At 41.6% G+C, this 23783-nt stretch overlaps 1 protein-coding gene across 2 annotated transcripts in view; it reads right to left on the minus strand.

Annotated features, from left to right (window-relative positions):
- Lrrc9 (leucine rich repeat containing 9) overlaps positions 1-18471 on the minus strand; it is a 67227-nt gene extending 48756 nt beyond the window's left edge. For both annotated transcript variants that reach the window (XM_041658442.1, XM_041658443.1), the window contains exons 1-10: positions 18366-18471; positions 10923-11004; positions 10427-10645; positions 9497-9637; positions 8695-8758; positions 8109-8179; positions 5939-6121; positions 3855-4010; positions 2562-2743; positions 760-891 (exon numbers count right to left, since the gene is read on the minus strand). In XM_041658442.1, the coding sequence (XP_041514376.1) occupies positions 760-891; positions 2562-2743; positions 3855-4010; positions 5939-6121; positions 8109-8179; positions 8695-8758; positions 9497-9637; positions 10427-10645; positions 10923-10970 (1196 nt within the window). In that variant the 5' untranslated portion in view covers positions 10971-11004; positions 18366-18471. The remainder of the gene's footprint in view (positions 1-759; positions 892-2561; positions 2744-3854; positions 4011-5938; positions 6122-8108; positions 8180-8694; positions 8759-9496; positions 9638-10426; positions 10646-10922; positions 11005-18365) is intronic.
- Between the last annotated feature and the right edge of the window lie 5312 nt (positions 18472-23783).

Below are 23783 nucleotides of genomic sequence, written 5' to 3' on the forward strand. Positions count from 1 at the left end.
TTGGAAGAAATGACATGTACTTTTAATTAGGTTTTGATGGAATTATGTCTCCTTGTGCATCAGAGGTTGTATTACATCAGGAAGCTTTTTCTTTTTCTTTCCAAACTGTACTGTGTTTAAATATGTCACAATAAATCAGACTCTAGCCTGGCTGACTGAGTCATTCCTACCTCACCTGGATTGTTTCCCTGCTGGCTGTGATACCTGCAGGGAACCCCACAACCTGAGGTCTGGCTTTGTCTGCCTTCTCCCGACACACAGTGACCATGTGCTCACTGACCACTTAGCTCCCAGCGATGGCTTCCACTTTGACTACAGGCCTGCAGGACAGCCATGAGACGGCCTCCCATGGTGGCAACTTGCTGTTGCCAATTCTGCTGCAGCTTTTTGTTGTTTTCAGCCACTAGTCAGAACCCAGAGTTATATCCACCCAGAAATTCTATAAATTCATGACGATATAGTTCCACAATGGACCATAACGTTTTTCTTAAAATTTCTGTAAACTTCCCATAAACCGTTTTCTGCTGTCTTACTAAGAAAAATGCACACAGAGTAACACTGTCGAGGTGTCCAGAGTTTGGCTCATTTACAATACAGCAATTGAACAAGTTTACAGATGGGAAATATGGAATAGCAAATTTTCAACAAACGAATATTTTGATAAAAACTGTTTTGAAATGAGACACTCCCTAAGTTGATCATCTGGCTAGGATCCTAGGTGCAATTATTTTTCAAGCTATACTTAAAGTTCAGATTTACCAGTCATCAGCTTGGGTGCCTTCTTCAAAGTGGATATTCCCCACAGTCTCCAATTCGGTTAGCAAAAACGGGGTCAATAAGCCATGGCTCTTCTTCGTTTGTCTTACTTCGATATGGTAAACTGCTTCAATTCTGCCAGAGACAAAATGCAGTGCAGATATCCATATGATATGAAAACTCACAGCATTAATGCATAACAGTTTGTTCCTGTGCCATAACATGTATTCAGTTCTCAGTTCTTCATGTAGTGCCACATGTATTCACTTTGTTCATGGATTGTAACATGTATTCACTTTGTTCGTGGGCAGTAACATGTATTCACTTTGTTCATGGGCAGTAACATGTATTCACTTTGTTCATGGATTGTAACATGTATTCACTTTGTTCATGGGCAGCAACATGTATTCACTTTGTTCATGGGCAGTAACATGTATTCACTTTGTTCATGGGCAGTAACATGTATTCACTTTGTTCATGGGCAGTAACATGTATTCACTTTGTTCATGGGCAGCAACATGTATTCACTTTGTTCATGGGCAGCAACATGTATTCACTTTGTTCATGGGCAGTAACATGTATTCACTTTGTTCATGGATTGTAACATGTATTCACTTTGTTCATGGGCAGTAACATGTATTCACTTTGTTCATGGGCAGCAACATGTATTCACTTTGTTTGTGGGCAGTAACATGTATTCACTTTGTTCGTGGGTTGTAACATGTATTCACTTTGTTCATGGATTGTAACATGTATTCACTTTGTTCATGGGCAGTAACATGTATTCACTTTGTTCATGGGCAGCAACATGTATTCACTTTGTTTGTGGGCAGTAACATGTATTCACTTTGTTCGTGGGTTGTAACATGTATTCACTTTGTTCATGGATTGTAACATGTATTCACTTTGTTCATGGGCAGCAACATGTATTCACTTTGTTCATGGGCAGTAACATGTATTCACTTTGTTCATGGATTGTAACATGTATTCACTTTGTTCATGGGCAGTAACATGTATTCACTTTGTTCATGGATTGTAACATGTATTCACTTTGTTCATGGATTGTAACATGTATTCACTTTGTTCATGGGCCGCAACATGTATTCAGTTCATTTATGTAATGCAACATGTATTTTAATATCAGTTACTTTTTATTTTCATGAATGAGTAAGGTTAATGTCAGCAGTTAAACAAGGAACAAGATATTCTGTTTCTGGCAGTGAACATCACCGCAGATTTTGTTACTCTCACTCAGAGTAGGAAAAGTTAAGAAGACTCCCTGGAACTAAGAACAGGACTGGCAAATCCTAGGCAAGCCATTTTGTGCCCTAATACCACAATAACCTCAGTCATGTCGTTACTAACAGCCCTTATATCTAAATGTCTAGTCTGAGGGTCACTTGGCATGGAGAAGCCCCCTACCTCCAAATGTCACAATCCTGTTGTTAATATCATTACAGGACCCAATCAACTTATTTACTCAGTGTCCCAGGGAACGAGACAGCAGTTGAATCAAGCAAGGGCTGTGGGTGTGCCTTGCTGGATCTGGTCTGCTTGCTGAGTTTCTGAACTAAGCAGAGCTGTCTTTCAGTTTGCAGACAGAAGCAGACACCAACCTGGGAGGAGGATGCTCAATGTGCTGAACTGAAAATGGCCTCAGCCAGAGCCCAGTGTTGAATGGGTGGGTACCCTAGCACCGAAGTGCCGACACAGCTCATGTTTTGTTGTCTCCCCTTTCTCGAGGCCCCCAGCTAGTTATTCCTTCATGTTTCACTCTGAAGGAGCAGACAGTTCACTAAACGTACTCATTTAGTTTCTTCTTCCAGAATGCGACCCTTTCATCCAGGGCGCTCAGTTTGGTGAGAATCTTCTGCTGCCGACCCAAATCTTGTGCCACATTCTCACTGGTCTTGGGTGTCTCAGCCTCTGGTGCAGCATCATTTGGTCCTTTAGCAGGCCCCTTGAGTTCATCTAATTCCCGTTCTAACTGTTGAGAACAGCACACCAGAGAGCAAGTTAAAACTAAAACATTACTGAGGCAAAGCCTCCATTCAGATAGACTTTTTTTGTGGTTAGATGTATTAGTCAGCGTAGATGGCCAAAGTGGAAATGTGGGTAATGGGTGGCTGAGGCTTTATAAAAGTCAAAGGGTGACTTCAACCTTGGGGCAAGTTCATCTACGGAACAAGCGATGGTTTGAAAGAGGAGGCTTGGGAGTCTCTTAACTGACAGCAAGCACGTTAAAGCCAAAGGGAAGTTAGAGCCCGTGATGGATTGGGTGTGAATACAACCTTAAACATCAAATAATGTAATTTTAAAAACCTGTTTACTTTTCAATGTTTTTTCAACTATGTGTGGAGAGATATAAACTATAGAGAACACACACAAAGGGGAGATAAAGCTTGCCTTTTGTGTCAGTATCCGACTAGCAAAAAAAACCACACTTTGTATCAGATTTTAATATTTTGGAGTTTGTCATCGATAGTAGACTTTTTGGTATTAATTGAGATATTTAAAATATTGCTTTGAATATTAATTATCTAGATTACTTAGCCTTTGGATCACCCCTGAAAAGTTTCGGTCAAAGACAAATAAAACTCTTGTAGGATTTAAAGATAAACTATAATACACAAAGTTTATAACAAGAAATCTACCAGTTGGCTCTATCTTCGCTTAAATAGCTATAACGGGCTGCTAAAATAAAGTTACATATTTAAAATTGTGTGCAGTTTATATAAAGTACGTTCATTTTCTTGCTTGTGGATTTTAATTAATATAGCTGAATACCCCTGAACTGAAATTTGAAGTGCACTCAACTTTGGACATATTTTAGATATTTTGATAAGGGATGCTCAGCTGGTAGAGTTCATGTAAATATTCCAAACTGTGAAAAATGCAAACTTGATTTTCAGTCTCTCTCTCTCTCTCTCTCTCTCTCTCTCTCTCTCTCTCTCTCTCACACACACACACACACACACACACACACACACACACACACACACACAGAGGGTGGCAGATGGGAGGGTTAAGAAGTAACTATTTTGTCTGATAATTTTCCTACATTGTAGCCACTAGAATTTTACATGATTAAATCTTACATTTTTTTTTGCAAAGTTGAATAATTTTATCCGTTCTTCTGGTAGCTTCTGCAACTTGCACTTTTTGTCATTCAGTTTCTCAAGCTCTTCATTCAGATGTCTCTGAACAGTTTTTATTCGCATGTTATAATACATTATTTTCTTCATTGCTGTGGTCTGAAGGCAAGAGAGTAAATAGCGTAGGCTAAGATAAAACAAATTACAGGTAGCTGTGCTGGCTAGGTTTATGTCAACTTGGCATAAGCTAGAGTCATTTTGGAAGAGGGAACTTCAACAGAGAAAATGCCCGGCGAGATTAACCCGTGACAAGTCTTCTTGATTGATGATTGACATGGGAGGGCCCAGCTCACTGTGTGCAGTGGTCCCGGGTCCATAAGGAAGTGGGCAGAGCAAGCCATGAGGAGCAAGCCAGTAAGCAGTGCTCTTCTATCAACTCCAGCCTCCAGACTCCTGCCTTGAGTTCCAGCCCTGACTTCTCTGGATGATGGATAAGTAGGCTGAAATAAACTCCTCCTCGGGAGCTTTGGGCCACAGCAATAGCAACCCATCAGTATCGCCATAGCATCGTCATCAGTGGTGCTATATAAGCATAACAGGCTCTTGATAAATTCGGAAGCTGGCTTGCTCCATTAGAAATGCTGACGACGACAGCAGATGCGATGATGCTCACAGGATTTAATTTAATACATAGACATAAAATCTCAACGAGCATCTTGGTGTTTAATATGTGAATATGTGGAATATTCACATCTATTTCCAGAATTTCCAAGAAAGAAATTGCAGACATCATTTAATTTATAAAACAGTGTATTTAGCTAATAGGACATGGGACTGGAGCAAATATTAAACCAATATTCCTAGTTTATTAATTCAGGGAAAGCAAGCAAATTAAAAGGGGTTAAAAGCAAATGCAAACTTGAGTAAAATTCACTTTTTAAAAACCCTGACAAAAAAAGATTTACTGTATCCCCCCCCACCCCACAGTCTGCAAAAACGATGCTCTAGCTGAACTATTTTCGTACTGAGTAGATTATTAAATTATCACTTTAATGCAATTATCTCAAACTTTAAATTTCATGCCAGTATACCATTCAGTTACTAATCAGTTAACAATAACAAATTGATTAAATAGCCCATTATGGACTATACAAGCTAAATGATGCCTGAGAATTAGATTAGTCAAAAAGAACTGACCAGACAATCTACCTAAGGGGATCAGTTCAGTGAGAGCTTCCCTCTTGAAAAATAAAGTGGAGAGCCATATAGCAAAATACTTGACATCCACCTTTCGCCTCCATATGAGCACACACAGGTGAGTACACACACACATACATGTGTACACACAAGCTTACACCTCACTACTCTCTCTCTCTCTCACACACACACATCTTAAGGAAGGAAGGAAGGGAAGAAGGGAGGGAGGGAGGGAGGAAGGGAGGGAAGGAGGGAGGGAGAGAGGGAGGGAGGAAGGAAAGAAAGAAAGAAGGAAGGAAGGAAGGAAAGAAAAGACAATTGGGAAATGATGTTTCTTGCTATTTTGATCATTTGGGGTAAGTGGAAAAGCCAAAACAAATATACTTGAGTCATCAAGGATTTCAAATAAATTTTTAAGTTTAAAATAGCATCATGTGTTGAGGAGTAAGTAGTTTATTTTGCCAGATAAAATAGCGGATGCTAAGTTAAATTTCAAATCAGCAACAAGGTATTGTATTTATTGAGTTACACCAAGACATTTTTTTACTATTTGTATGAAATTCAAATTTAACTTACTTAGATTTCTTCCATGCGGGGAAAAAGTTAAAAATACTATATTTAATTTGTTCTAAAATAATTTTAATAATCATGTATCAAAAATTCTATTTCCAACAGACACGTGTTTTCCATTTTTAGTATGACCGCTGAATTCCAGCATTAATGTTGTCATCTGTGTACTTCCAGGAGAAAATCCTGCTCTTGGGGCAAGAGCAGACAGGACGTCAGAACTGACTGCACAGTCCGACCAACCGTGTATGAGGACCCAGGCAGAGAAAAGCCATTAGCCAGGTGTCCTTGCGTCCCAGATACCTGACTGTGAACACACTTACATCGGCTAGTTCCTTGATTTGCTTTGCAGATACATCGAAGGTGTCGAGTCGTTGAAGAGAAGGCAAGTGATACAACACGTGGGTGGAGTAATTGCACAGCTGACACACTGGATTAGTTTTATACTGAGGATCATTCAGAGATAAGTCCTTTAAGAGAGGCAGCCTGGTCAAGTTAGTAAGGTCCTAAAACAGCAGCGAAAATGTTCAATCAGTTATGAATACTCACACTGGAAGGAGGTGTTTTAGCACACAAGATCAGCCACAATCTCACGCAACGCATTCTAATTGAACACCTACGTACGCCTGTTAAGTGACTTAGATGGCTGTTTCTCACTAGTGAAAAAAGAAGCTAAACTCCAGAAGAAAAGATCAGCGTTTGCGGTAGATGACGGGCTACACAGCTACGCAGTTTCTGTGTACCAGCTGCTGCTCCAAGCCAATAACCACTAACTCTGTGATTCCCTAGGGAGATCTGTGATCATATGATAATAGTGCCTTGCTGGGAGGCAGTAGCAGCTGTGTGTTGTCTGTCAAACACAGTCCCCACTGGAGATCTAACTAGCCCTTTAATCTCGGCTCTTGGTGCTCTCATGTGCGCCCATTTGAGGCAAATGCCAATGCTGGCATTACTGAAATAGATCCATGATTTCTTATTTCCACGGCCTTATGAATATTCATCTCCCCCTCTTAGAATGTCCATTGCCTTGGCCCAGAAGAACCTCCTGCAATGCCGGTTAAAATGTTGCTACCCTTTCCTATTGATTAATGCCTTTGACTTTGACTAATCAGGCAAAATTTTACTCAAATTTCTTTTTAATTTACTCATTCTGCTGCTTTGCAATACCCTTTTGTTTTTCTCTGAGTTAAAGAGTATCTATTTACATTGGGGGATTCAAAATGATTCCTTACTCCCCTTTCTCTGATATTTTCATCAGGTGGGCTTGAATATGTGCCTTCAATCTCACCTTGTCAGAACCGTGTTGTGAACAAGACGAGAAAGCAAGGGAAAGGTTTGACAAGAGAGATTTAGCAAACCGTATTTCAAAGGACTCACGCAAGCTTTGCTGTCCAGAAAACAGACTGAGACTATAGAATAGAAAAAGGGTTGACAAGGTAGTGCAGCAGGTGAGGGCACTTACTGCCGAGTCTAACCCCCAGGACCCACAGGGTCGAATGAGGAAACTGAATCCTCCTGAAAGTTGTCCTCTATCTCCACGCATGTGTCATGGCACGCACACATGGACACACAAAAATAAATAAAAATATGGAGAACTGTAAGAATTTGCACTTTAAGGTCTCCTCTCAGTATTGCAGACTGACGACCACAGTTGACAGTGATCCAGGCAGTAAGACTCTGGTCATAGTCCAAATGGTCACTAACAGGATTTGCTCATGGATTGAGGGTAGGGTATGAAAAAATAATAGGAGTAAAACAGGGTTTTAAAGATTTTTGCTTAATTAACTGGAAGAGTGGAAATACCATTTAGAGAATCAGAGATGTCTACAGGGAAAGAAGGTTTGGGGAGAAGACATGAATTTGAAGTTGGTCAAGTGAGGTCTGCAGTTCAGAGAAGTGGTCAGAGTAAGCAGAGGGATCAATTTAGCAGTAATTAGCTTAGCTGTATTTACAGTCATAAGGCACAATGGGATTATTTAAAGAATGAACGTAGACATAAACGGGAAAGAGACCCCAGGGCTAAGAAGGGGCAGTCCACTTTTTCAGATGTTCTTAGAGGATGAACCCCAAACGAAATGGATGGAGAACGCCTAGGAGAAACTCAAGAGAAAGTTGCATCCTACCATCTGGCTAAGCAGCTGTCTTTTGGTTCTACAAGAATCCAGTCATTATGAGTAAGTGGACAGAGGCTTCTCAAACTCCCTAGAGCAGCGGTTCTCAACCTTCCTAATGCTGAGACCCTTTAATACAGCTCCTCATGTTGTGGTGACCCCCAACCATAAAATTATTTCAATGCTACTTCATAACTATAATTTTGCTACTGTTATAAATCGCAATGTAAACATCTGATGTGCAGGATATCTGATATGAGACCCCAAAGCCTTAGAGCATCAGTGAAATTACTCTTGAAGGAGAATTGTTTGGTGTATTTTCTGGTCTATACAGTTTGTAACTCAGGTTGAAACCAGAAACCAGTCATTTAGTTGAACACACCTTGAAAGAAGTAATTTGGTTTCCAGAAAGGTTTAGTTTTTCCAGTTGGTCATTGGGATCAAGACATCGACCTATAATATAAAAACAAGATTAAAAAACCATTAGGGATGAAGATATAGTTCAGTGGCAGAGTGTCTGCCCGATATGCCCAAGGCCCTGAGTTCAATCCTCAATATCACAAAAACAAGCTTCTCGTTCTACCTTTATTATATATCCTGGCATACTTGTGGGTTATGGATGACCATTATTTCCCGCATATCAATAGGATTCATGACACCACTGTATAATCAGCGATAGTTATTAGTGACTGGTAGTTATGCATTTGAGCCATAGTTTTCAAAATAGGTAGGGAAGTGGGGGCGGATCGGGGAAGAGTTGGGTGCGTGTAAGTCTGATCAAAACACTTCAGGAGAGACTCGCAAAGGAGCACTCGCTGTTTTAAAGATCTTCACAGCTCAATGGAAAGAGCCCCACCTAAGATGCAGAAGCGAAAACGCTTTTCAACGACATAAAGCCTAAAAGGAACATCTCTAAGCACACACTTTTAAAACGCTCTCGTTCGGATTCCAGAGGAAACAGTACATACCAATGCTGCTTATCAGGTTTCCTGCAAGGTTGAGGTCATTTAAATTCTTCAGAGTCTCTAAGCCCTGCAAGTGTAGACAACATGCAATTTTAAAAATTACTAATTCTGACCACCCTGGTTATTTCCTTGGGTGTTCTAACAGTAGATAATGTGTGCTTCGCAGGCCCAGAGGAAAATGGGTACAATTAAGTCACCCCTGTCTCACTTTAATGGAACCTGGAGAGAATTTTAAGAAGGAACAGAAAGGAGGGGAGGGTAAGAAAAGCAGAGTGAGTGGAGAACCACCGTATCCCAGAGCTTCTTTATGATTGCAGGCAAGTCACACCGCCTCTCTAAGGCTCCTGTCTGAGAACCTTCCAACTCCAAATGTCACCTTACTTCCCAGGCCAGTTGTGGACAATAGAGACAATGACACTCCTTATAAAAATGCAACCTACACACTAGTTCTTCTTTTTTACCTCATGAAAAGAAATCGTGCATGAGAGTTTTGCCTGCATGTTTGTCTACTGTGTGTGCCTGGTGTCCACAGAGAGCAGTAGAGGGTGTTAGGTGCCGTGGAACTGGAGTTACAGACACCTATGGGTGGCCATGTGGGTGTTGGGAACGGAACCCAGGTCCTCTGGAAGAACAGCCGGTGCTCTTAACCACTGAGCCATCTCTCTCCAGTCACCCCCAGTTCTTTTTGACAACAGTAACGGTGCTATTTATACATATTTTGACCCTTAACACTAAATTATCTAGGACACAGTGGTTTAAATGCCAGTAAACTGGCCTGACATGCGAAGTATCGAAATGACCTCACCTCAATAGTTCTTATCATATTGTGGTTCAGCCAAAGAACTTCCAATCTTATTAATTTCTCTAAATTTTGTATTTTGGAAATTTTATTGTAATATAAATATAATTTTTCCAAATTTTTACATTCTTGAAGGCCTTCAATTTTCTGTTGAAAAGGAGATTGAAGAGTGTTATTTATTTTGTCATTAACTCATCAAATAAAGTAGGTTTCTAAGTCTTTTTTCTTTTAATTACAATTTTATTGCAATATCAATACCCCCAAAATTAACTAAAAATTTGAAGTAAACATATAATTTCTCTGCCTAAATACAAAATATTTAATTTTCTATACTTTAAGTTTTAGTCAATGACATCAACTTTATATAAATAAAATCAGAGATATCTGATTTTATGGGCCGTTTTCTTCTTGCTCAAGAGCATCTTAATGCATTTTCATAATTTTTCAAAGTATGTTTAACAATTACAAAATATTTTATGAAATTCATAATAGTTTTCTTTAAAATCACTCTATGTGCAGAATGCTCACATTGAAAATTTCACCTGTTGTGAAAATGCTGAAGCAAACTCTTTCACACACGTAACTATTCTCTGCTGCTGAATTGCTCCTCTAGGATACAATTCCTAGGCGAGGGATTTCTGAGTTAAAAGGTGTGTATTTTTCTATTGCTCATGTTGCATCTTGTATTGTTGCTTTCTAAAATACATGTCTAACCAATTTAGTGCCTAATTGAAACAATTTCTGGCAATGATTTGATTTGATATGTGCAACAAAGAATAGTGTATTTATATTTTGAATCCTTATTCCTGCTTTCACGGTGTACACATTTTCATCTCGGCCCATCTATCAGTTTTGATCCATACATGTTGCACATATTTTAATGAACTATTTTTCCAAAGCCCAAGACGCACGTCGCATTTGTCTGTTTAAACTTACCTCTATGTAGCACTCAGCAATCCAAAGTTCTTTAAGTTGTAAGCAAGTCTCCAATCCTGAAATCTCCCTTATATCCTGAGCAACAATTGTGAGACTCGATAAGTTAGGAAACAAGGATAATCCAACGATTTGGGGATACCCTGAGAAAAACATCTCCAGTTTGGAAGTATCCGATCCTTCTTGTCCAATCATCTCGTAAGATAAACCATTGCACAAACACTGTTTTCAAAGAAAGAATTTCACTTATTATCTGTTCTAAATAGTTAAGACATTATCTTTTGACATCAGAAACTATAAACTGCCCATTAAACTGACACCATTCTTGTACCCCCACAAAAGAGAAGCTGGATCACATCCATAATTTCTGTGCTTCCAAAAGTCATAGGAGAGGAGGAGTATCCTCCCTGTCAGTCCTCAGGGCCCCATGAAGGAGTGTCAAATGTTCTACTTAACATTCTTGCAAATATTGTTGAAAAGAAACCGGAGCTGGACTTACCAGTTCTTTAACAATTTCACTTCGATTTAAGTTCCCACTTTCAATCATCTTCCATTAAGAAACAATGGTCATAGTCATATATCTAGTAAACAAATGGGAGATTGAGATTAGCCCTAGCGTCATGGTGATACAGTGGAGTATCGCCTTAACGCATTTCCTGGTGTCCATGGAGACCTCCTTCCATCTCTAAAGTATCCATTTACACACATTTTTAGCATTCTGAACTTAATTTTGCCTCTCCACACTTCTATTTTATTTTGTCCAAATATAGTCTTCCTTCTAAACAATAAACCTTCAAAGTACTTGAAGAAGCCGTCTTTGACCTTTCCCCAAGACTCTGAGTCATCGTTGGATCTTCCCACTTTCTTCTCATACACAGACTGTAGCTTTGATTTCTTACCAGGCTATGGTTCCCCAAGCCAAACCCACTTCTCTAATCTACAAAAGGACTCCTGGAAAGTAGATAGATAGAGAATTCATTTGCACTGGGAAAATGAAATTAGATACCTAAGATCTAGGTGATTTCTCTATATAAGAATAGCCAGGAAGTGGTGGCACATGCCTTTAATCCCAGCACTTGGGAAGCAAAGGTAAGCAGATCTCAGTGAGTTCAAGGCCATCCTGGTCTACAAAGTGAGTTCCAGAAGAGCCAGAACTGTTACACAGAGAAACCCTGTCTCAAAAACAAACAAACAAGAATAGATATTAAAAAGAACTACTAAGGCTTATATGGCATGGTAATAAATACTCATTAAAACGAGTCCACTGATTTCTCTTTTGTCACAGTTGATATGAACCAATTAATATCTAAATGGTTTTAATACCAACTTAATTAAATCTTCATAATTTTAAATATTTTCATTATGTAATGCATATACTAAAAAGTGGAGGAATCTTGTTTTTAATACAATGATATGATACAATGTGGGAAACATTGTATAATTTCATTCACCCTAACTCCCTCCCGGAAGTGTCCATCTGTACATAAATGTGTGCATATACAGCTCTGATGGAAAGGCATTCCGGCAGCCGGGAGCCAAGGAATATCACAACGTCACACCACACAATAAACCTCACACAAGAGATTTATTGGGAGGGAAAAAATCCAGCAGGGTGGCTGTCTCTACTCGGGTAAGAAACAGCATCAAACTGAACAGGTTACAGGGCTTATATAGAGGAAGGGGGTGGAACTTTTTAGGGTGGAACTTTCCAGGATGGAGATTGGTGAGATTTTGTGTTCAGAGATTGGACAGTTTTACTCTGTAGGGTGGGGGCAGGATCCAGCAGTTAGGGCAGTTAGAGTGTTCTGTGGGTGGAACCTGGCAGTTAGAGGTCTTCAGGGGGAGGGTCCTGGCCACTAGCGTGGCTCAAGGGGCCTTACACTTGTGTAAAGAGAAAAATGTGGAAATAAACATTTTAAGTCATCAGCATGAGTGTCAATGAATGCTGATGGGAATAGATTAAGAATAGAAGGTAAGATGAAGATAGAGGAAAGAGGGAAAAAGAAAGAAAATGGTGTCTTTTTTAAAAAAATATTTACTATTGTAGAGTTTGAGTGTCTAATTGTATTTTAACTTATTGTGCTGTTGATGCATATCTGGACTGTTTCTCATTGAGGTCCAATATAAATGCTTCTCTGAGTGTTTATCATGTGGGACAAAGTTCAACATTTATGTTGGGTTTACCCACGGGTAAAATGACAGACAGCTGTTTTTATATGCAGTGTTAATGGCTTTCGTAGGCACAATACGAAGCAAAAAAAAGTACACATATGATGATCATATGTTTCTATATCAGTTCATGCGCAAATTGGAAACTCTAGTGCCAGAAACCAGAATAACAATGGTTCAGTCACAGGTGAGTAGGCAGCAGGAAGCAAAAGGGGAGCTTTGGGGACACGGATAAAGGTATTGGAGAAGAATTTGTGTGATAACTGAACATATGTTTACTTGAATAAAGTTATACTTACATTTTAATAAGACCCCTCATTCAATCATGTTTATATCCATGTCCAGGAACTTACACAAATTAAGATTTTAGCAAAGCAGCGATTTGAATCCTATGTTTACATTCCTTTGTTCCCTGATTACAACTAGAAGGCCTACAGCGAGATGAGAACAGAGAAAGGAGTACCTGTGCCAGGGAAAGACCGACCACTAGCAAGACTGATAAAGGTGCTCTCAAGACGAAGCAGATATCAAATATAGGAGAAAAGTTGTTTGTACAAACCATGCCAAAATTCAAGACACCAGCAAGAGAAGTTTCAATACAAATGAAAGCTATTATGAAACTCACAGCAGCAACTGTTGGTAAAAAGGGAGCTACAGGGCATTCACAATGCAGCAGTGATTGCTGCAGTGCTCACAGCCGCATGCAGCTGTTGGTATGTGCATGCAGGCTTTGTGGACTGGGGACACTGTTCCTCTATGATTAAGCTATAGCTTGGACGAGGACTCTCCAAAGTTCAGGTGTCAGAACATAGTGTCATTAAAAGATAAGGTCTTTAAGAGCTCAAGAGGGTGTCTTCCCTCCAGAATGGGAGCCAGAGCTCTAATCACAGCCTGATGGAGGGAGTCTGGTCCCCGTTTCCTCTTCCACCTTGTGCCATGTGAAGATCTCACCAGATACCCTTGAACTTGGACTTCCCAGCACACACAGCCACAGACAACAAATGTCTATTGTTTCTGTTTGGCTCTGGATATTTTGTTATAGTAACATGAAATGGACTAAGGCACTGAGCCAAGGAGGAGAGGAGAGACCCTAGCTAGTGCCACAGAGCAGAAAGCAACCAGAATTACCCAGCCATTTACACAGTCACTAACTTAGAATTACCCAGCCATTTACACAGTCACTGACTTATACATCAAGGATCTAAGAGGCACAAGAAAAATGGCTGAGGAAAGGAAAGAGAAGCCAGATTCTGATATGGTGAGCTTTGAGCAAAGACCTAATCATATAAGGTAAGCCATGAAGGAATTTGGATCACATGGATCCAGGCAGAGGTGAGAATATGCTTGGCATATTTGCAGGACAGGGCGATGGGTGTGATGGACCACACTGAAGAAAACGGAGATTGATGGCACCTTCAGTCAGTGGAGTGTGGTAGGGCCAGCACCCCTGCTGCCTCATAGGCCCTGTCTGAGGAAGACACAGAATTTTGGGAGTCTGAGAGCCATCAGCTGTGTCGATACTGAAAAGGGCCTGGGCTCCTCCATGGAACATCAACACTGTAGGGGTGAGGTGAGTCGCTCTGTGATGGCTAATACTGGTTGTTAACCGCATCTGGAGTCAACTATGAGCCAAGCATCTGGGCCCACCTGTGAGGGATTCTTGCCTTGATCAGGTCATTTGAGGCGGGAAGACCCACCTGGAATCCGGGCCACGCCCTCTGGTGGCAGCCCACATACAAAGTCATGGAAGAAGGAAGCGGCTGCTTTTTGCCTGCTTGCCCTCCTCACTCTCAGGGGCAAGTCCACTTACCCTGCTGCTGAGACATTGCTTTGCTTGTATTAGAACCCTACTTCCTCGAGATTCCAACACAGACTGAAGACTAGCTGAGACATCCAGGCTTGTCTCCAGTCAGAGACAACCATTTTTGGACTAGCCAGGCCACACCAACAGCCTATAGTAATTCTAATAATTTTCCTTTACACACACACACACACACACACACACACACACACACACACACACAGAGAGAGAGAGAGAGAGAGAGAGAGAGAGAGAGAGACAGACAGACACACTCAGACACACACACACAGAGACAGACTCAGAGACACACATATAAAGAGACAGACAGACAGACACACACACACACACACACACACACACACACACATACACACTAGTTCTTTCCTCTAGAGAACCCTAACTAATGGAGACTCTTAAGCCCCTGAGACCACAAGCCCAGAGTAACCCTTTCTTCTACTTCTATAGTTGCCTCAGTCATGAGTTTGATCATCACAATAGAAAAGGGATGAACACAATCCCTTTCTCTTTTTTATGTTTCTTGGTTAGTCTTTCACATTCATTTCTTATGACTAAGACTTAAGATTTTGTTGTGGTTGTTGCTTAGGAAACTGTGTGGGCTGGGAGCCATGGTTGGAGGCTAAGGGCGCTTGCTGTTCTCCAGAGCACCCACAGAGGGGGCTAAGAACTGCCCCTGCTTCACAGATCTCACTCCTCTGGCCTCTGTAAGGACCTGCAACCTTGCCTATACCCACATAAATAATAATAAAAATTAAATCTCAAAAAATATTTTTAAAAGTCCAGCTGGTATTCTGACTTGATAGTACATTACAAAAATTAACACAGAAGGGCGTTCACCTTCACAGTGCTGAGTCTTCTAAAAACAAAACCTGTCTCGGCATTAGTCAAGAAGACTACATTTTCTGGGTATGCAAATATGTGGATTACTCGTCAACCTCACATTATTCTGTCTTCATCGCTGCCCCTATTTGGGCAAAATAATTCTATTCGAATTCAGTAGTTAACTGACAAGACAAAAATCATTGAAAATTCTAACTACATTTGAACTATTGAGAAACTGTGCCCCAGTTACAGAGGGGACTGTTTGTGTGTTTCTAACTAGCTTCCTTTCCTGAGGAGGATTAAAGATGACATCCTGAGATTCACAGTATTCTAACGCTCACCACCCCTTTCGAGCTTTTCCTTCACTCCCTTCTTTCTTCTTTCTTCCCCTCTACTTCCATCCCCTCTCCCTTTCTCCTCAAAATCTCTTGCCAGATGGACTTGTCCTTGTCCTCATTGTCACAGAGCAAACGGGTGTCTGAGGATGTACTCCCTTCCATCTCCTTGCTCCTTAAAGACATGGTCTTTCCCTTAGGACTTTTGGCTCGGTGGAAATATTCATTTTGGGGCTGGGAGGTGGCTTGGTGGGTAAAGAGTCTGTGTCTACTGCGTGAGCATGAGGACCTGAGGTCGATTCCCGGTACCCATGTAAAAGCCAGACATCCCATCTGGGAGTAGAGACAAGAGAGACCCCAAGAAGTTGTGGGGTGTGGGGGGTGGGAGTGGGGAAGGTTTGCCTGGTCAGAAAATTTAGTTGAATTGGTAAGCCCCAGGTTTACCTAAAAAAATATGGTAGAGAGCAATTGAGGAAGCACTCCGTTTTTAGCTGTCTCCAGGTTCTACACACTCCTTTGTGGGTGTGCATATCCCCAATACAAGTGTGCATGTATCATATACAGTAAATAATTACATGAATAAATAAATAAATAACCTTCATTTTGTCAGAAATGAATCTCTTTTTCTGGGCACGGATCCACCCTTTTCCACCTCCGTTAGAGCATTGCTCTGTCGGCCCTCCATCTTTCTTTCCATCGTCTCCTTTCCTTTGTGTGTGAGTACCAGGTCTGCCAATTTAGAAAAGTCCGTTCTATCGTGCCTTTTTTTTTAAACGAAGAGCTATTTTTGAAGCTTTCACAAGGAACTTTCTAGACAATCAGTAGCAACAATTCACTGCCTCCACGCCGTCATCAGCCTACTGTGTTGTGAAAGAAAACACTTCAAGCCACCACAGTTTCTACTGCTAAGCAAGACCAACAACAACCTTCAAGTTGTCAAGGACAGAGGGCGCGTTTTGGTTCGCGACTTGACCTTGACGTGACATTGAGCCGTGCTGAAAGCGTCGAGCAATATTGATGACTCTTCAGGTTTTCTCCTTGGCTTCTTCCTATGCCCTCCCTCCCACCCTCCCTCTCTGTGTGCGCACATGCAGGTAGAAACACTAGTGCATGCTGTAAATGTGGAGGCCAGAGGACAAACTCAGGAGCCACCCCTCTGGTGCCATCCAGCTTGAGCTTCTTTTGAGAGTGTTTCCTATGGGAGCTCACCTGTTAGGCTAGGCTAGCTGACCAGGGAGCCCCAGGACTTGGCTCGCCTTTCCGGCACTGGAATTAAATGCAATGTTTTCTTTCCATGGCTCTGGTCTGGAACTCGGGTCCTCTTGCTTTCCTGGGAAGCACTCGACTGTCTAAACCGTCTCCCTAGCCCCCTGCTTGCTATTTTGCATTAACTGTTTTTTTTTCTTTGTAAAACTTACTCGTCTTTCTTTTCCTCCTTCCTCTGCAATAAATCCAAAGTCCCTGTGGAAAACTCCGTGTGGATGTGTCACTAGCATCTCAAATTCAGAGTGTCCCAAACAGAGCTCCTGTTTCTCATTTAATGTGCTTTTCCCTAATGAAGGCTTTCTTGGGATAAAGGACACCGCTGTCCCCTCTCCATCCAAGTTGGAAACCTGAGACATTCCCCCATGTTTTCCCCAGGACCATTCCTCATCAAGTCCCTTTCCATATGCACCATAAAGTCTACTCAAGTTTTCATTTTTCCTCTCCATTCATTGTCACTGTGTCCCCTTCTTTGGATGTCCTTCCTGCTGCCACTTCCACCTTCCCCATTCCTTACACTACTGGGGCAGCCAGCCTCCTGAAGTGTTCATTTGCTTATGCTGCTCCTCTTGGAAGGTGTTTATGGTTACCATACCAATCTCTCAAACTCCTGGTCAACTAAAATAGCAACACAATATTCCAGGACTGGTTGTCATGGCTGTACTTCTGAATATGCCTCTTCTCTCCCTGAAATGTTTTTATCTCCTTGACTTTATACGCCATGCATCTTTAAGATTACACTGAGTGGGAAACCCTGTCTCAAAAAACCAAAAAAAAAAAAAAAGATTACACTGAGTCTTCTCCGAAGACTTGAATTTTCTTTGGTTTGATTATAAACATTCTCTTCCATGTGACTGGGTTAGGCTAGCACATGCCATGTGGTCAGCAGTGTCTGTCACATTGTATTGTGAGACTTGTAGGCCTTTTGTCCCAGTATGCTCACCGAAGGCAGGAACTATGACCCATGGTGGATGACCAATGTAATTTACCCAGTGGTTCGAATTAACTGTCACACCACAGATCCAAATAATGTTGAACATTGTTCTGCACGACACTTCAGAACACAGTACCAACTGTCTTGTAAAGAACTGTTTCTGTCTCCTAGAAGAACTGGGTAAGCATCTATTGAAGGAGACTATCGACAGAGCAGAAGCCCTATATGGTCCAACTGTTTTCTCGTTTAAGTACAAAGGGATCAGGTTCTAACTGATAGCCCATGTAAACACCCTTCTTTCTCTGGATGATCAGTATCATGTTGACCAGGGAGCACCCAAGTCTTCTAGTCCAGTACCCACCCGAGGTTGTGGCACACCTTTCCGTTCTTCTTTTTGCTGGGGCCTTCTTCTAAATTATTATTATTCCTTTATTATTATAACTATTATCACAATATTATTATAATCTCCATTGCACCATTACGTAGGTCTCTTGGCCTGTGTGCTGCTGGTAAATTCCTCCACGTGTTGAGTAAAACAAACTCCCTGATCTTTCCTACAAGGGAGGGATGCCTGAAGCTCACCGGCCGACGGATACCCACCTTATTCCAGAGAGAGAGTGGATTCCGGGGCTGTCCGAGACAGATCAGAGCGCACTCCGACCTCCCAATCCCTGTGTGCAGCTGACACCACACGTTTTCCAGCCCCGGGCCTGCTGTGTACTGACCGCCCACTGCGGTTGCCTAGGAAACCCGCTCTCCGCCTCCCTTGACCTCTAGGTCACGAAGGGGATGAAGAGGGCGGGGAAATCAGCTGCTCATCCTTGTCTGTATCACGTGATGGTAACCTCCAACCAATCAACATAGGCGGGGAAGACACCCGCTCCCCTCCCCCCCCAAGACCCTACCCCCATCTCTGCTAGTGCTCCTTGGGGAAGCGGTGAGAGACTGTTGCTAGGCGCTAGACTTGGGTACATCTTTTCTCCCTTATTTGCTTCCAGCGACTGAGTGGCAGTTTGCAGACAAGCCGGTGAGGACGTGGTCCAGGCATTTTCACGGTGAAAGTTTTTGATACTTGGAGTCTCGAAGATAGTATTAACTGGTCTTTATCCCCACTACGGCACGGAGCAGCGGTGTCAAAAGACCTTATCCCTCAGCTGGTGACCTCCGCCCCAGTTGCCGCTCCCCTGCAGCCTCCGGAGTCTTGTAATCCCCGGGGAGCAAGAGCAAGAAAGAACCAGGCAGACAGAAGAAAGTATGGATGCCACTCTCTCCAAAAGACCCCTTGGGTCTTCTAGTTCTCAGGCAGGTTTTCGAGAGTCTTTTGTTTGCCAAAATGCTCAGGAGGCAATAATTATTTACAAAATAAAGTAGAAATTGGGGGGGGGGGCAGTAAGAGACTGACTGAGAAAGCAATGAACTTAGAAAACAACCCAAATCATCCCCAGTCAGCCCTCTACGTTCTTGAGATTCGCTCTGTACATTACAGTGAGCAGTGTAAGTGCCTTGAAATATGGTAGTCCAAACCAGTGTGTAATACAATAAATACACTTTGTACCTTAAATACCTAGTATGCAAAGAAGCAACGGAAACGGTTTCGTTAATGACTTTCACTTTGGTCACGCTGAAATATTTGGGGTGCACTGGGTTAAATAAAAGCTTTTTAATTTTTTTCTTAAAAGAAAACAAACTATCTTTTTTCATTATACATACCAATCCAAGTTTCCACTCCCTCCCCTCCTCTCCTCCCACACACACACACGTTTAAAAGCTTTTTTAATGTTGAAAATTTGACTCTCAGGACAATTTATAATTGCTTAGGCATTGGCTTATTTTGAACAGAGAATGTCGCTGTTTGCTGTCTATTGCAAGGGTTAAACAACTGACCCAACCACAACTTGAGGGGAGGGTTTACTTGATGAATATGGCCAGATCACAGTCCTTCCAGGAGGTAGACAGAAAGGGTCTCAAGCGGGAGCAGAGGCAGGAACTGCGGGGAAATGCTGGCCCATTGTTTACAGTTCATTGCTTGCTCACCTTGTTTGCCTATACAGCCCAGATCCACATGCTCAGGGTGGCACTGTCCACAGTGGCTGGGCTCTCTCGTATTAATGTCCCACAGACATGATACTCAGAACAATTTGATAGGGGCAGTTCCTCAGTTTAGAGCCCTCATTCTATCGAAGTTTGTACCAAACTCACAAAAAATAAGAAGATACCCTACAGACTTGCCTTCGGGCCAATCTGATGGAGGCGCTTTCTCAAAGTTCCCTCTTACCGGATGACTTTAGCTTGTTTTTACAATTCACGGAGGTTTTGTTAATATTTATGGTCTTTGGGTCTTCCTGCAAAATAGTGTCTGTAATGCTCTTTCCCATCACCAGATGGCCACTTTGCTCCTCCTAGTTTTAAATTGGTCTCTCAAGAAAAATTTCAGATTTTAAATATTTCTATTTAAAGACTCTAGAGTTCAACACCTATGCCGACTTTACTATCTGTGATACCTCCGGTAAACAAACTCACAGAAAAAGTAAATTAATTTTCCCTCTGTGTTTTCATTTCACTGAACATTGCTTCCCCCGTCAGCATCAGATTAAAATTAAACCAATTAGAATATTTGTGGTTTGAGGGTAAAACTGAAATCAAGGTTTAAAAAATCTGAAATATGTTTTACTTTTATGATAGTCCTCTCTTGAGGATCTAATTGAACAAGATAACCTACACTTGGAGAAGCTGTTTTTTTTTTTAAAGAATTTAAAGACTAATTAGAAGGTGCTGTGATAGTTTCTATTTTAAAATTTTAAGGAAATTGCATCATAAGTCAGTCAGACAAAATTATCTACTGATGCATCAAAATTTTCACTTCGGGTTTGCTAGTTAGTTTTTCCCTTCCTTCCTTCCTTCCTTCTTCCTTTCTTTCTTACTTCTATCCTTGGTTTTTTCCTTTCTTCCCTTCCCTTCTTCCCTCTTCCTTCTCAACTTGACACAAGCTAAAGTTATCTGGCAAGAGGAAACCTTAATTGAGAAAACGCCTCCATCAGAATGGTCCAAAGGCAAGTCTGTAGCGTATCTTATTGTCAATGATTGATATGGGGGAACCCAGGCCACTGTGGGCAGCTCCACCGTTGGGCAGATGGTCCTGAACTGTGTAAGAAAGCATCGAGAAAGCCATGGGGTGGGAAGCAGCAAGCAGCCTTTCTCCATGGTTCTGCTTCAGCTCCTGCCTCCAGGTTTCTTCCTTGATTTCTTAACTCCTCTTCAGGGATGAAGTGTGGTCTGGGGTTTGCAAGATGAAATAAACCCTTTCCCATCGAAATTGCTTTTTAGCCATGATGCTTATCAGAGCAATAGAAAGCAAACTAGAACAAGAAGAATGTAGTGTTTGGGGATGAAAACACAGAGATGATCAGAATTCATTGTTTTGAAGGATGGAAATCTGTTTTGACGTCCCTAAAGGAGAAAGTGCTAGCATACACTGCATATGGTATAAAAACAACTTATGTGTGAGTGCACGCATGAGGAGGCCAATCCTGCACCATTTTTTCAGGAGCCGTCTATCTTGTCATCTGAGACAGGGTCTCTGGCTGGAACTATGGTGAGCTAGCTGACCAGAGAGCTACCTGCTTCCATCTCCTCTGTCTAGGATTATAGACAGACACTACCTACCAGAGTCTTTAACCTGGGTTCCGGGTCCTCATACTTGCCCAGCAAGCACCTTGCCTACTGAGGTTCCCCCTGTACTCCCCCCGCCACATCATGTGAAGAATGCTCTTTTCCTCTAGGGAAAGCTCAAGGACTCTGTCAGCAGGAACTGAGTCAATATCCTCGCCAAGTTCAGAGAAAAAAACCTACGGTGACTCGTCAAATTAAAGACTCTGCCCAAAGTAAGTTTTAAAACATTGCTTGTTTATTCCAACACTCCAGACATTGTCTAAAGCAAAAGATGCTTACAGTTCAATGCCACAGAACTGGTTTTCATTAATCTCTTCTCACTCTGGGCTTGTTTTATTATACTTTTTTGTGTGTCTGTAAAAAACAAAACAAGATAAAAAAAAAAAACCCTCTAACAACAATGAAAGTGAAATCCCTAATAGAGCTGAAAGGAGAAGTGAGCATACATCCCATCCCTAACCCAGGAGCATCTCCAATGGATAGCCGCTTGCAAGGGACTTAGAGAAGTGAGCATACATCCCATCCCTAACCCAGGAGCATCTCCAATGGATAGCCGCTTGCAAGGGACTTAGAGAAGTGAGCATACATCCCATCCCTAACCCAGGAGCATCTCCAATGGAGAGCCGCTTGCAAGGGACTTAGAGAAGTGAGCATACATCCCATCCCTAACCCAGGAGCATCTCCAATGGAGAGCCGCTTGCAAGGGACTTAGAGAAGTGAGCATACATCCCATCCCTAACCCAGGAGCATCTCCAATGGATAGCCGCTTGCAAGGGACTTAGAGAAGTGAGCATACATCCCATCCCTAACCCAGGAGCATCTCCAATGGATAGCCGCTTGCAAGGGACTTAGAGAAGTGAGCATACATCCCATCCCTGACCCAGGAGCATCTCCAATGGATACCCGCTTACTGAAATCCCTAACAGAGCTGAAAGGAGAAGTGAGCATACATCCCATCCCTAACCCAGGAGCATCTCCAATGGATAGCCGCTTACTGAAATCCCTAACAGAGCTGAAAGGAGAAGTGAGCATACATCCCATCCCTAACCCAGGAGCATCTCCAATGGAGAGCCGCTTGCAAGGGACTTAGAGAAGTGAGCATACATCCCATCCCTAACCCAGGAGCATCTCCAATGGAGAGCCGCTTGCAAGGGACTTAGACTAGGGAAACAAAGGCCTTTTAAGATGAACTCAGGGGCATCTTTTGGAGGTTCTTTGTTTCGTGATGTTGTCAGGGCTCCCCCCATCTTACTTTTTTATTTTTATTTATTTCATTTTGCCTTACAGGTCCTTTTTGTAGATATTATGGATTCCAATTTAGTGTTTTTATGAGATTCCTGAGTGTGTGAGTGAGTGGGTCTCTATACCTATATCTGTTTCCGGAGCCTCTTCTTGGTCTCTTTCCCTCCTGTCTAATGTGTTAGGTTTTATTTTGTCTTCTTATATTATATTTTATTATTATCCCTTAGAAGCCTGTTTGCTTTCTAATTAGGGATATAAAGGGGAAGGATCCTGATGAGAGGGGAGGTGTGTAGGAACTGGGAGGAGAAGGGGGAGGGAAACCATAATTGGTATATATTTTGTGAGGAAAAAATTCTATTTTGAACAAAAGGAAAAATTCAAAAGAAAAATTTGAATGGTGTAATCATTCATTAATTAACATCTTTTGGATTAGCCTTTAAATTTATTTATCCAAGAGACCTATCATTAAGAAGAGAGAATGACAGTGATTTCTAATTACAACTCTGCTTCATCGTCCCATCAAATGCGAGACCAGAGAATTGAAAGTCTGGAGACTTTAAGTGCTAATTTGAATTTTATATTCTTGTAGACTCTTGATCTTTATATAAATGACTGCTTTCCGGTTAATGATTTCATTAGATTGTCTGTAAAAGTTCACTATCTCATGCTTGAATTTTGCTTGGCATAAAAACCCACAAATGAAGTACGATTGAAGAATTACTCAGGCAGTAGATGGAGTAATTATGCGGTACTTACAAAGTCATCTTCAGAGGCCTTCTTATACACATCTAGCAATAAATATTCAAATTTTAGGAAATGAATATATTAAGGTATAATTAAAAGTTAAATGCTGTTCTAGACAAACTTTTAATTAGGTCAACATAATTCTTTTTCTAAGGTTTCTATCTAGAAGAGTTAGCATAGTAATGGATAGAAAAAGGCACCTCCTCTGTCTCAGATAACTTCACCTCATTGTGCCATTCTGGTTATGTTGGTATTGACCTCTCAGCAGCAGCCCAAGGACAGTGAATTTAAGCCTGAGTGTTTGACTTAATCCACTGGAGAAATGACGGCTTCTTCATGAAGCTGTCTTCAGCCTTTCTGTAT

The sequence above is a fragment of the Microtus oregoni genome, unplaced genomic scaffold (genome assembly GCF_018167655.1).
Source record: "Microtus oregoni isolate MIOR12 unplaced genomic scaffold, Mior012 000009F_ref0000495, whole genome shotgun sequence".
Classification (NCBI taxonomy): Eukaryota; Metazoa; Chordata; class Mammalia; order Rodentia; family Cricetidae; genus Microtus; species Microtus oregoni.